The sequence below is a fragment of the Acipenser ruthenus genome, chromosome 9, assembly GCF_902713425.1.
Source record: "Acipenser ruthenus chromosome 9, fAciRut3.2 maternal haplotype, whole genome shotgun sequence".
Lineage (NCBI taxonomy): Eukaryota > Metazoa > Chordata > Actinopteri > Acipenseriformes > Acipenseridae > Acipenser > Acipenser ruthenus.
The window spans coordinates 6095917-6110492 of NC_081197.1; the positions used below are offsets into that span (position 1 = coordinate 6095917).

At 36.1% G+C, this 14576-nt stretch overlaps 1 protein-coding gene across 2 annotated transcripts; it reads left to right on the plus strand.

The window, feature by feature from the left end:
* The first annotated feature begins 5367 nt into the window (after window positions 1–5367).
* Window positions 5368–14486, plus strand: LOC117973070 (cilia- and flagella-associated protein 300). 2 transcript variants are annotated; one of them, XM_034924083.2, is made up of 7 exons: window positions 5368–5553; window positions 5969–6050; window positions 6274–6346; window positions 7303–7460; window positions 7851–8023; window positions 12296–12362; window positions 13399–14486. In XM_034924083.2, the coding sequence occupies exons 1-7, from the start codon at window positions 5441–5443 to the stop codon at window positions 13552–13554; spliced, it is 822 nt and encodes a 273-aa protein (XP_034779974.2). In that variant the 5' UTR covers window positions 5368–5440; the 3' UTR covers window positions 13555–14486. The 2 variants fall into 2 exon arrangements, with proteins under 2 accessions (XP_034779974.2, XP_034779973.2); XM_034924082.2 differs by having other exon boundaries at window positions 5526–5628.
* The last annotated feature ends 90 nt before the right edge of the window (window positions 14487–14576 follow it).

Here is a 14576-nt window from a genome sequence, read left to right on the forward strand (position 1 = left end):
CATTATAATGAGATGTAAGGATTTTGCCTTGCACTTTTGCTGACCCTTCAAACACTTTGCACTTCCTCCGACATGGTGCAAACCATTGTAGAAGTGAGTGATTAAGAGCTGTATAAAACCACACACCTTCAGACACCTTTTGTTAGCCTCAGGATGGCTACTGTGGTACACTTCCTGATGCGGAGACGCTTGGCTCTTGTTGAGGACAGGCAGGAAAACCTTAGTAGGAGTAGGCCAAGACGGAGAAGACACCACATATTCAAACTTAGGCTCACTTTGGGATGCTGGAGGATCGGTGGTAAGGCATTATTGTCTCACTGCAGGTCATCCTAGACCTAATAGCTGATCATCTTTTCATCACCTGGCTGACTATCCTCCTGGTACACCGACAGCATTGACTTTCTCCACCATAGAGGACCACATGGCCTCTTTGGCAGCATAACTGATGTTGACTGAGGCTTTTCCAAACAAGTCAATTTCATGCTGAGTGACCTCAGCCATAAGGACTCTTAGCTCCTCAGAAAACTTTTCTTTTCATTCTCCCGTGTGCCAAGAGAACTTTGCTGCCTTTCCTCTGACATATTTTTTTGTTTGGTTTGATTTCCTTGCTCCACAAATCTCATACAGCGCCTACTACTCCTAACTCATCTCACCTCTGGGCTGTAAGTACGGCCGCCAAATAGTCTGATGCACAGGCGGCGCTCATTATAACCCTCATTATCATGATTGCAGCTCATTATTTGTGCGTGTTGAGTAATTTGCATTGCTCTTAAGCTTACATAGGCCGCAGTGCAAAATAATTACCTGGTTGCGAGGCAATTTGGATTTTGCAGCCACAATTGTTTACAATGTGCCTATCCTATCCCAGTCCTAAATGTATTTTTAAAAAAAGTAAAGTGCAGTTCTTGGGACATGCATTCTGACCTGCATTTGGGTAAAGGGCAGACAAGTGTCATTACTTGCACAGTTTTGTAAAGATGACCAAAGAAGAATTCAGTTATTGTCAAGGAGGGAGGCAACAGTCTCTTTGATCATATCTCTTGATCCCGGGTCAGTGAGTCAGCATGGTTTCCATTAAGTTAGTTAAGCTCTTCTACCGCCCACATTTTTTTTTCTAATTACAGGTTAAACAGCACTGAGGCTGCTGTATATTTATTTTCAGCAAGTAATTGTCTCTTTCGATTAGAGTCAATCACAGACTGGCTTCAGACTTGAGCACTAATTGACTTATCCCCAAACCGGTCTTCTCTGTCTGTTGACACGCATGGTGGTTAAAGATGTCCCAGGCCAAGTAGAAAGCAAACAGTTGTATTAAAGAGTTATGCTTCTCAAAGGAACAAAGCTAATTATGGCCTCTCTCAGCGTGTCTTGGCTTGTTGCTGAAGGTGGAGGACAGAGAGTAATGAGCTGTTGACTTGGCAGAGGCTTGCTCTCTCCATGCTAACATTGATAGCGTTAAATTCAGTTTGAACACACCCAAAGCACAGGTTTCAGCTCATAAAGTGTCTTTTCACATTCAAATAAGTTGCTGTTTTTGCAGTTAAGGGCATGTAATAAAACTGACTTTCCATTTTTGTCAAAATTCAGCTATCGTCAGTCTCTAAGTAAAAACCCTATTAGATTTAAAACGTTTAGTAAAGGAGGTGGTTTTAGTCCCATATGAAATCTACTTTTTTTTGCCAGTCTATACTGGTCAAAAAAGAAGTAGTATGACAGTATTGTCTAATGGTATCCCAAGCATTTACTGGCATCCCATTGTTTTATAAATAAGGCCCTGGTTTTATTTGAGTCATACCGATAACAAGCTTCTGGGTGATAAAGGAATCTGGCTTGGTCGTGGGATCGGAGGACGCCCACTGAGTCTTCAGGTCTCCTGAGCCATGTGGGGAATTGCTGCGGTGAGGAGAAAAGCGATTGGGCATTCCAAATTGGGAGAAAATCGGTGGGGGGGGGGATTATAATTGGATACACTCAATTAAAAAACAACTCAAACACGCTTCATCAGTTGCTGTCGTTTTAGTTTTCCTTATAAACTTTTTTTTGCCCTTGTCCTCAAACACGACAGCGTCACATGTGGTATCACAGTGGTAACAATACCAGTGTGATAGTGCTTTTTCCAATACACACTGATTGTAATTCTTAGCAGGATCCTTCTTAGCTGTATCATTAAGCACCAGTGTTTTTCCAAATTTGAACCAGCCCAGGAGGACTAAATATCAATAGTCAACCACTCTTCTCACTGTCTAGCTAATCATACACTGCTATTTTTGTATTCAAATGGTACCTTTAAAAATAAAAATAAATGAAAATTTTAAAAAAAGAATTCTGTGTTAATATGTTATAATTTGGTAAAGATTTTCCATTTAGATTGCATATGCGGTGTATTTAAAAGAATATTCTACAGCAGATGCCTCCGGGGCATAGCTGTGGAAACATTGCAGAAGAACAAGAAGATTATTCATATTTGTTCATGGGAAAGGCTCTGTTACATGTAAAATGTAGAATTGACTTCTACATGCTGTCTATCATGGCAACACAACAGGAACAGTGTAAGACAATCCATCCACCTAGTTGATCAAAGCCTTCAGGTTATCATTAACCAGCTGAAACCTTCAGAATTACCTGCGTTGAAGTCACCTCCTTAAGGCTGACACCTGGATCCTAGCAGACTTTCAAAATCAGTCCTCAATACACCTGGGATAACTATAACTTTTTTTTATTTTGTCTCTGACAATAAAGTGAGTTATGTAGTAAAAGGAGATGGTGGAGAACAGCCAGAGATTACTGATCAAGCTGAGAATTGTTATTTTGAGATTGCATGATTATGTGTCCTTCTGGTATGACGTGGTCTTTGGAAATGTGTTGCCTGGGTTAATTAAAAAAAAAAAATTGGTTCAAGATCCATACCATGTTGATGTGTATTATTTATATAAATTATTTTGGGACATGTACAGTATGTACATATGTGGAAACAAAGCATAGGTGAATTTAGTGATTTCAGACCAATTCTGATGCATTTCAGACTTTTGCATCCAGTCTGAAAGCATTATAGATGGGTACAAAGCATGTTGGGCAGGTTTTTTCTCTGTGTAGATAATTGTCCAGTACTGTAGAGTCTTCCCTGCTCTCCCGTTTCGTGACAGCGGGTGTGTGAGAGTGCTCTGAAATGAGTTTCCCAGCTACATCATACACACACCTACCTTCTTACCTATCAACTGTACTTTATTTACAAGTCGCAGCTTTCTGTTATGGTTGTGGATGTACAACTCTCATTAGCTGAGTCATCTCAGCTGCTTGTTGGCAACACCAGGCTCAATGTGTGCCAAGATGTACTGTGAGAGACAAGATAATTGATGAGAAAAACAATGTTTGGAACTTTTATTTATTATTTATTATTCTGACAGTTATCAATAAAAGAAATACATGGGAAAATGACAGGGGCTGTATTGAATTAATGAGCACTGCATGCTTTCATTTAAAAGCTAAGGAATAATCCTGTTTGGGTGTGGGAGGACTGCGTTTACCTGTTTCCTATTGTGTATGTAACAATACCCGTACATCAATCACTTTCATTTTGTCTTATAGGGACATCTTTTCAAAGTGTATTTTTTTAAAACAAACAACATGAGGTTAAAAGTAATTGTAGCTAATAAAATAATTCCATAAATCTGACCTGTTTTACACTTCCATTCGCTGCATACTGTAGGTCTTGAGTTAAAGAAAGTCCTCCATTTTCATGCCTTACTCACAGAAATTGTGTTACACTTTCACTTCCTAGGTCATTTCACCTCAGAGGTGTCTTCGGGGTCAAAGCATGTTCCTGTCATTAACCAATCAGCACCATGAAGTTGGTTGGTTAATGATGGGAAAGAAGTTGTTATAGGGCTAGGGACAATTTCACCTTTTAGATGAAATGACCAAGGAAGTGCAATGCTATCTTAAATCATGGCTTACAAACAGAGATTCCATGATTACAAATTTTACTACAGTATAATATTTGGTTAAATAAAAAGAAATTAGTGTTTATTTCTTTTAAGGATTTTTAGAAGACCTTATATTCAGGTACATGTTTCGGCATACATGCACTGGCAGCCAGTATAAAAGGTAGTCGGAACAAGAGAAATACCAGTAGCTATATGTTTTAATGAATACCTGCTTTATTTCCTGCACCACTGTCTGGATAAGGGGCTATAGATCCAGTAACAACCAGGATAAAATTACCTGTAACAGGAAATAGGGTAACAGGACATTCGTTTATGAAGTATTTAATAACTCTCCTCGGGTCAAAGCAGGTTGCTGTTAATTACTAGGGGAAAGATGTGTCATAGCTGCACATGTCAGCCTTTCTTGTTTGGACCATGCTTTTGGAATGCTGGGATGATGATTGATAAATGAGTTTCGGAAGTTTAGGATTTTATACCTATCATTTAATAGAAGGTTAAGGATGTTATACAGTACCTATCATTTAATAGGGGTTACTTAAAACACACCTTGTATTGTCACCAAGCTTGCAGTGACGGAGCAGCATTGCTGTTGGGTTTCTTGTGAATGTTGCGCGTTGCGTAGTTTTTCGAATAGAGTAGCTTTTACACCCCAGTGTGTTCCCTCGAGCTTTGTTTGACAGGCAGGTATTTTATCTTATATTTGGGGAAGTGGGTGGTTTGCTGGAGACAGGTGCTGTTTAAAATCAGCTTTACCTTAAGGCCAGGCAGATGGAACAGCTGTACTCTAGCACATTTTATTTAAAATGTTATTTTAATTGAAATAAAAAAAAAAGTTCCTAGTTTAACTGCATCAAAAATGTTACAGAAATAAAACACCCAGCATGCTGTTTGAGGCTGTTTTCTTAAAATTATTATCTTTCCTGAAAAATTAAAACAGATTATACAGTTTAGATTATACTGAACTGGCAGGGAAATGTACAAATGTATATTATTCTTATTATTATATTGAATTAAAAAAAAAAAAAAAAAAAAAAACTTTAAAAATTGCATTAGAAGATGATTAATTGGAACACTAATTTCAGTACTTTTGTTCCTCATTTTTGTATTTGTTATTGAAAATGTTATTACATCGTTTCTTAAATAAATAAATAAATAAATAAATAAATAAATAAAATTTAGCTGTGTGCAACAAATAAAAATAAATTGAATTTCAGGTTTGGGATATGCCTGTGAGATTTTACTTTCCAGACTGCATTTTGCAAACTGTAAATTACTAACTGTAGAGTAGCCATGTTTTAAATACACTCCCCATACAAGTTTCAGTAAAAACACGACATATTCCAGTATGGAAGTTTCTGTCTGCGTCATGGTTAGCTATAGTTACTGATAAATATCTCTGATTGGTGCAATCCCTCACGCTCATTACAACGGAAGTCGGTAAGTGAGCTTGCTTCTTGGTTCGTTTCCACGACAACAGTAAACGGTGAACGATAAACATGACTGCTGTTAGAAAGCTTCAAGGGGATTCAAAATTCACCTTTAATCTGCTTTCGAATAAAACCTTTTCCTTTCTTAAAGACTGGAACACGTCGCAACTTTTAATGAAATGGTGAACACCCTTTTTTTTCATTTACTTCCCTCAGAAAATGGGACGTGTGACCTGTTGGAAACATTGCCCATTCAGGTCAATTCAAGTGTCTCAATATCTCGTGATTTGCTGTATGAAGTTTGGAAGTTTGTGTAAAAAACGTATTACGCAAACGTTATTGTAGATATATTTATGTACAGTATTTTTAAAACACTTTTTAAAATGATGAGCAGTTGAGTAGAGCATTTAATAATATCTCCTGCAGTAGACACCACTAGACAGTTACTGTATATACGTTTTCTTTACAATAATATATGTAGTATGAAGATGAACATTAATGTTATATTTGGTTTCATAGGTAAATGCTGAATTATCTTTCTATTATTATTATTATTATTATTATTATTATTATTATTATTATTAATTTTTTTTTCAGGTCCATGTTGGGGAGAATTACAGCACAAGCATTTAATTTTGATCAGTTTTTCCAGCCTTACCAAAAGGATGATTTTGTAAGAGTAAGTATTCATCTTTACTATTTTTTAGATGAACTGTATGACAATGGCAATGTTCTAAATTTAAATCAGTGTTGCTACTTCCCTAATCATTGTGAAGTTGAGCTTTTGTGTATTTTATAGAAACAGCTAAATTAATAATAGGCTTTTATTTTTAAATGTACATGTTCTAACATATAACCTAAAGTATCTGTTTGTGTGTCTGTTTGTTTTTTTTAACCCCCAGGATTTCTTCAGTGACCCATGTGTTGTTTCCAGTGTGAAAGTTGCAGATACTCCCGGAAAATGGAGGACCTTAGGTATATTAAGAACAGTGTCACTGGCCTTTTTAAGGCATGTCACAGCATGTTAACTTTGTTATTACTGTTGTGACAGAAGTTTTGTTTTGTTTTGTTTTTAACTGGTATAGCAGGATGGTTCACCAGTTCAATTTACTTGTTATTAGCAGGAGAAACTTGCTAAATGGAAGGTTTCATCAAACAAAAGACTGAAGGGCATTGTTCTGTGTATGCCTTCTATATGAATTGCAAGTGCAATAAATAGTTGATTGAAGCAACCTATACGCCACCAGGTTACACCACGGCTGGGTGTTATTGGAGCATTTTGCAGCATTGCTGAGTCCTCCTGGATTGCATCAACTCATTATTTTTAGGGGAACCCCTGGGATAAACACAGATAGATGCCTGATGCAATCCAAGAGGATTTCCCAGTGCTATAAAACTATACAACTAAATGTATACAACTACAGCCAGTGTGTTTTAAGACCCAGATCATATATATTTGTATGTGGGTCAAACTATTTTTAAAATAATGACAATGTTGGTATTGGAGGGTACACTTCAGTTTCCGATTTCTCTGAAAATACAGAATATGATTCATTTTGACAGATAACTAAAAGAATAGATCATTCTGAGCAGTATCATAGGGAAGTAAGATCATTTTAACAATCAACAGATTATGTGCACAATCATGCTGTTTTTAGTCAAACCATAATAGGCAAAAACATTGCGCAGTACAAATGCAATAGAATACAATAACCTGCTAAGATGTTTGTATTGTTTGGTTTTGGAGATGCGTACTTATGTTTTTTTTACATGAACATATGGTGTATTTAGGTCATAGTAATCTTTTTCATGATACTATTAGCTATTGTTTTGTATTTACAGCCGTGGATGTGTATTACTAACATACTGTACTTGTTAATGTATGTGTTTACATCTTAATAACAGCTTTTCATTTTTCACCCACTTTGTAGACACAAAAGTGACAAAAGTTAAGGCAGATCTGATTCCATGCACCAGAGTTTCAATGGCATTATTTGACCCTCTGTATTCGGATGGTATCTTAAGAGCAACGGGTCACATTCGAAAGTGCTTTGATGAATTTTATGGAGATTTTGATGAACTGAGAAAGGTTTGAATTAATTTATATTACATATTTTCTCCATTATTATGTTATTCATGTCTGGATTTAAAATAAAGTATATAGTGGTACAATATAATAATATCACGTTTGTAGTAAGTGTTGCAATGAGATAATCACAGTTTATAGAGAGATATAGCGACCGTTACTTTTAAGTTTTAGATTTAGAAGAGATTGCCAAACTGAGAAAGCTGAGGAAAGTAGCACAGCACCGTTTTCATTTTGCATCTTATATCCGTACAAATAAGCCAATACGACTTTAAAACATGTAAACTACATCTAGTAATTACATCAGATAAGGGCAAACGTGTTGTTTTTCGTTGCTTGTTTGTTTTTTACCTTTTCTAAAGTAACCCCTTTTTTTCTTATAAAATCTAAAAGATGCTGATATTGGAGGACTCTGAAAATTATGAAATAATCAGCCAAGTGGATCGTGAGGAGTTTCTATTTCGGCTGTTTAAACACTTCTGCCTGGGCGGATCTCTCTGCCAGTATGAAGATGTTATTGGTCCTTATATAGAGACTACCAAATCTGTTTATAAGGATATGGTTAGGTAAGTATATAAGAAATGCTTTACAATCACATTGAAAAACAGTCATGACTCTAGTGGGAAGGTGGTCATCAAGTACAATGGTGAATGTTGTGGGTATAATGGTTTGTAAAGGCTTTACTAACAGGTAAGGATAATTTTGAGTCAATGCACTTTATTAATAAAATATGAATATAAAATGTGTGCCAAAGTAGTGAGAACAGTAGAGCCTTCAAAGTCCCTGCCAGAATGCTACGTCTGTAGCTTAGAGTTTCTCTTCGGTTCAAGGACAGGCAGGAGGAATAATATGTCATTTACTTTTTACTATATTGCAATTTTTTACTGTCAGGAATTTCAGTTTCTTGTCTCAAAGATACATGATTATCCACCATGCGGCAGGCATATCCGTGAACACTATAGTTGAGGTGACTACAGTATACACAAACGTTTAATCTATGAGAATCACTCATCCCACTGTGATGGGCATTCCTTAACAAAGAGTTAGGAACTTTATCTTGTAAACTATTCTTTTTTTTTTAATGCATATGCATTTGTTATGAAATTGTGCTTTGACTAACACCTCTGATATGCTAATTGTAACTTTAGCGGGAGAACTGGCAAAGATGGAAATAATTTTACATGGGATATGGGTTGCTTTACAGGTATTGTTTATTTATTTAATACATTAACTTGAGTGATTGCCATTATGGTCTGCCTGTTTCAGATTATCCCTAAATTCAGATATAATGCATCCATTATCAGCCTTTTTTAACACCAGTTATCCACGTCATATGTGGTTCCAGCGCTGCTGCCCAGACAGGGAAGGTTTTAGCCACCTTGCTGCAGTGTTTCTAAAACAGCCTGTTTGTATAATATGAATCTTACGAAACAACCCGATTAGAATTGCAGTTAGTTGCAGCCGAAAATGGCCAGCAGCAATTGTCATGTGAAAACCTGTTTAGCAATTTCAGCCTCAAAATGACACAATCAGGGTCATCTGCAGGGTCTGAGAAGAGGAAATAGACCCCAGCTTGTGTTACAAGTGGAATCTATGGCTGCAGTGTTTAAAGCCCCAAACCAATTACTTTTCTGTCTACCATTATAGAATAACGTGGTGAATGCAGTTTGACTAAAATGAAAGAAAATATCACCATTTTAAATTAAAATGTAATCCCAGTCTTTGTTGGCTTTAAATATCATATCTGTTGTTTTACTTATAAATATTAATTAAACAAGCAAGCCCTCCTTATACAGAAAGTGTTTTTATATTAACTTTTTACACTATATTTTTTTGCAGATCATAATTCTCTAATAGTCATAAATTAATTAAAAAAAAAAAAAAAAAAGATATGCTTAAAAAACAAGATAATATTACAACTTCTGACCAGGCTTTGTGTTTGTACATCAGCATGTCACTAATCCAGGCAACTTTCAGACAACACCATTACTTAGAAAGGATTTAGATCCTATACCAAGCTCAGCCGGCAAACTCGGTGAAAGGCAAGAATGTGGTAGAATGTGGCAACAAAAAAAGTAGATACTTTAATATAATTATGCACCACTTGGGGCTTAAAAAAAAAAAAGATTTTCAAACAGTAATTATCATTTTATTGTGCCTGCCAGATGTTAGATACATGGCTGATAATATAAATAGAACCGTCTCTGAAGGAAAGATAATAGTTTAATTGTTTCTTATACCTAAGCAGTCTTTCTTCAGATTACTGGTCTAGCTAAATCCATCATCTCTTTGCACACAGTGCTTTATTAAGCATCACCTAAGGGGAGTTTATTTTTATTTTTATTGTTTTACAGTTTATATTTCATTAACCATTTTCAGTGTTCAGCAATTGGTTGCTAAATCATTTCAAGATGACACAGAGCAAACCTTCACATTCAGCATACAACTGCATGGTATCCTTCTCTAGGTCAAGTAGGCCTAATAGCAACGCAGTTCCCCCTTCTTCAGCACAAAAGCGAGCAGCTTGTTGTCGGTGCTCACACAGCAAGCGCCCAGTCCTGAGTTCACGTTGAATGTCTGTACTGTATTGTTGCTCCATGATTAAAGTCGCCTTGTTAAAGACGATACCTCGATTGTTGAAACATACATTAAGTCTCCGAAAAGTCTTACACAACTTTAAGTCACGTCGATAAATCATAGGCTGCATTTGAGATATCCCTTTTTAATTTTTCGGTGGCGGGGCTACAGGGGTGGCTAAGGTAAACTGTGGTGTGGCTTCAGCCCCTCCAAGCCCCCCCGTACTGCCGCCTCTGGAATAAGGTACTTTAAGAAATATGTTAATAGAACTTGGCTTTATTTCACAAATAATAATAACATCTTGCTGTCCACAAGCATTTACAAATATCATCACTTCAGCGCCCTCTTGTGTCCACAGTATTACATTGCTCCCGGTTTAAATTTTAGAAATTGATTGGTGAGCCGCCAAAGATTTTACTGACCTGTCAAAGGCTGTGATTTTATATATATGTATTTAATGAAAATTTTACAACTTTTATATTCTACTTTTAGATATAAGTGTGTTCTTCTTAAAGCATTGTCTCACCTGAATGACTGGGAACTTCTATATATTGCAAAGTTATCTTCACGAAACCAGACAGCCTTTTAAAATGGCAATTATGGGGCTCCCAAGTGGCGCATCCAGTAAAGGCCCTCCGCGCAGGATGTGCCCTATATCCTGGAGATCGCAAGTTTGAATCCAGGCTATGTCACAGCCGACCGTGACCGGGAGTTCCTGGGGGGCGGCGCACAATTGGCTGAGCGCTGCCCGGGTAGGGAGGGCTTAGGTCGGCAGGGGAATCCACGGCTCACCGCGCATCAGCGACCCCTGTGGCCGATAGGGCGCCTGTGGTTCTGCAGTGGAGCCGCCAGATCTGTGTTGTCCTCCGGCACTATAGGTCTGGTGGCATTGCTGTGGATCTGCAGTGCGAAAAATGACGGCTTGGCAGGAGCATGTTTCGGAGGACGCGTGTTCCAGCCGCCGTTTCCCGAGTCGGCGGGGGGGTTGCGAGCGGTGAGACGAGGATACAGATAATAATTGGGCATACTAAATTGGGGAGAAAACCGGGGTAAAAAATTGGCGACGACTAAATTTAAAAAAAAAAAAAAGAAAGAAAATGGCAATTACACTCAGAGTTCTGCTCTGTATTAATTTGTAAAGTGTGCTGATGTAATAATAAGCCATTACAATATAATGGTTTGTTTACAGCAGAAGTGTGACTGGAGATATGCCATTCCAATGATTACTCATTCTGAGTTAATTGTATGTTGACTGCTATATGTGTCTCACACAAATTAATAGTTCTAAAGCCAATTAAAATAAAAGCCAGATGGATAATTAAACTCCCAACTTGCAAAATCCCTTTTGGTTTACCAAAAGGTTGGTATAAAGTTGCCATAGACCAGGTTAACTAAGCTTCTGCTCCAGTGCAAAGTTTGTCCTTAGAAAAACAGGCTGTTAATGACAGAAATAATAAGAAGCCACTTTGATGCACATAGTAGCCCTGAAAGCAAATATAAATATGCAAACCCCATAAAAAAAAGAAAAATGTAGGCCAGCAAAAATAATATTTATTTATTTATTTATATTCACCTCCAAAGGTGTGAGCTCAGATTCTATTCCAGGTTTGATAGAAGGTCATAAACTTTTTTAGTAGGATTCAGATTTAGGTATATTGAACATTTTTGATGAGGTTATGTGATTTGCAAAAAAAAAAAAATAATAATTATAATAATAAATAAAATGTAACGGCAGCCTGTGTACTTTAATGTTTTAAGAGAGCACAGGAGGAATGCTAACAAACGGAAAATGAATGTGTTTTTTTGTTCCATTCCTCCCTTTTTCTCATTGTGATGGCTTTTGTGTGTTGGATTTTGTAAAATAAATTCATAACACTCAAAAATATATGTTTTTGTTTAGTTCTGGATGCAAGCCTGGTCGTCCTGTCCTTTTTTTAAATCAAAAACAGAAGACCACCCAAGCACCCCGTTCTCATACTGTAGCTTTCCTGCAATCAGAATCTCAGGATGTGAGTGAAATGTTAGCAGCAGTCTATGAATTATTGTTCAGCTGTGATGCAGGGCTACAGATGGGATTTATTTAATGTTCAGCCCAGTCTAAAATGTGATTGCATTTCTCCTTAGAATAGGTAAATAACACAGGTGCTTATGGTGATGTTATGATGAACAAAATGTCTTTTCAATAAGTGAAAGTTTGAATTGCTGTGTTACCAGTAAAGGTAAATGTATTAAGCCTTTTTCTTCTTTTTTTTTTTTGACAGTGTTCAAAAGGATCCGGAAACAAAAGGAATTAATGTAATCTCAACTGTGTTTAAAGTCTCTGCCTATGTAAGTACTGTGTGTGGTTCATTTTTATACACAAGTTTAATTATTTATTTAAGATTTATTTCTGTTCCTTGATTTATTGGCTGATAGAAGCATGTTACAATAAATATGTGTTTAACAATAATAATAACAACAATTATACACTGTTTCTCAATTCTGAAGAATTCCACCTCTCATCTGAAATGTTTATTTTGATAGAGAAAAATATATCTTACCAAAATATGTTGTCTGCCTGCTGGCATTAATACTTCCTGCATACTGTACAGCTGTGACCTAAAGTTTTGCATCTCCCTATAGAATAAACACATTTTGCTTCATACAGTCGAATGAAACCTGTTATGTTAACATATTGAATTACATACAACGTTGTAGTTTTCCATATACTTAACGAAAAATACTTACAAAACTTGTGACATTTCGAAATCTAAGATGAAATACTGTACTACTGTTATGGCTTCCGGTAGAGTTTTGCAATATAATTTTATAGTTTCTTTTATTACATGCTGTAAATAAAATATTTAAATTATGTTCATATGTTTTATTTTGTTTGCTAGTTTGTTTTTTTTGTCTCAATGCCAATACAGCTTGCAAGATGATTCACTCTAGAATTTCCATACTGACCTTCTTTATCTGACAATGAAAGCAGCTTTAATCTTTTTGGCAGCTGTGAGCTTAATTGAGACAACCCTCTATGTTTAGTTTTACAGCTAAGTACAGTTAAAAAAAAAAAAAAAAAAAACCTTGATATTGCAGAGTGTGCTGTTGTGCTGTTTCCACAGGTAATCTGATAATAGATATATAAGCAATTGCAAAATGTGTTTCTCTTTGACAGGGTTATGATTCCGTTCTTTCTAAAATTGCTCTGACCTTTTTTATTTTCATGTGCATGTTATGAACTAGCAGGAGTGTTGCAACTGATTGGAAAGTTAGAAGATTGCAGAGTACAAGAGGGCAATGCCCAAAGCAACTAGCTTTTTATTCCTGCTTCTTTCTTGGGCTTTTTCGTTTGATTGTGATTTATCGTTGTAACTGTTTGCAGAACGACTCTGGGATGTGTTATCCTGCTACCAAGGATCACGAACAGACCTTTGCCTACTTGGTTGTAGACCCCCTGAAGCGTCATGTATATGTCCTATACAATTGCTTTGGAGTTGGATTAATGTCAGCAACAGACACTGACAAACCACACACTTAACTCATATATAAATGCAGTAAACTTTACAATCTTCATGTGTAGAGAATATTTAAGTTCAGTGTCTAAACATTAATAGTTACAAACAAATGGAACATTATTTAATGACTGGGATAACTTGTCACAAGTGAACAATACACTGATATTGTTTGTTTGAAACAATATCACTTTCGTTTTTAACACACATGCGCATACAAGTGAAGCTGTGTAATTGCCTGAAAACATACAATAAATATTATGTAATAAGTTGTATCCAAGGTAAGATTTTTTATTAAAAAGATTTGTATATTTAAGACTGTGTCCTCAAATATTACATATAGAGTCTCTTAAATGTATTCAATAGCATTTAACTTCTGGAGCCATCTTTATAAATCTGTATATACACACTGTAGCACACATAAGAACACTCAAGCCTGGTTAGGACAGCCTTTATCAAGTTGTTTGAAGAGAGCATCAGAATCTAGGGGTATGTTGAGGCGCCTGCTATTCTGTACAATGCATGTGTCCGTGCCACACTAAGGGTTCCAGTAACATAGACAGACCACAGACTGTGTTCTAAAATGAAAAGATGTATACTGTATATCTGTCATCTAGTCTACAGGATAACCTTGTCAAGGTTTGTCTTTTCTTGAAATGTGTTAAAGGTACAGATAGCAGTTTAAACACTGTATCATAGGCTGTAAGCTGTAACCTAAACAAAAAAGAACAAAGCATGTCTCTTACTGATAGTAAAGGTTACGAACGCTGTTTATTTAATACTGTTACATGTGAAATGTCTGAAGAAGAATTTTATGAAGCAAAATATTCTAAGTGTTATTTGTCTTGTATTTTTAATGTTTAATTAAATTATTACATTTTTTAAATATTACTGTTTAATTCTTTGTTTTCAAATGTGATTTTTACTTTTTGGAATAATAAAATGGATGAATGTTAAATACTGTGCCTCTTGTGTGCTTCATAAACATATTTCCAAAAACTGATGTTGTAGTTCTAGTTATTAAATACTTATATACTTTTATATCCTT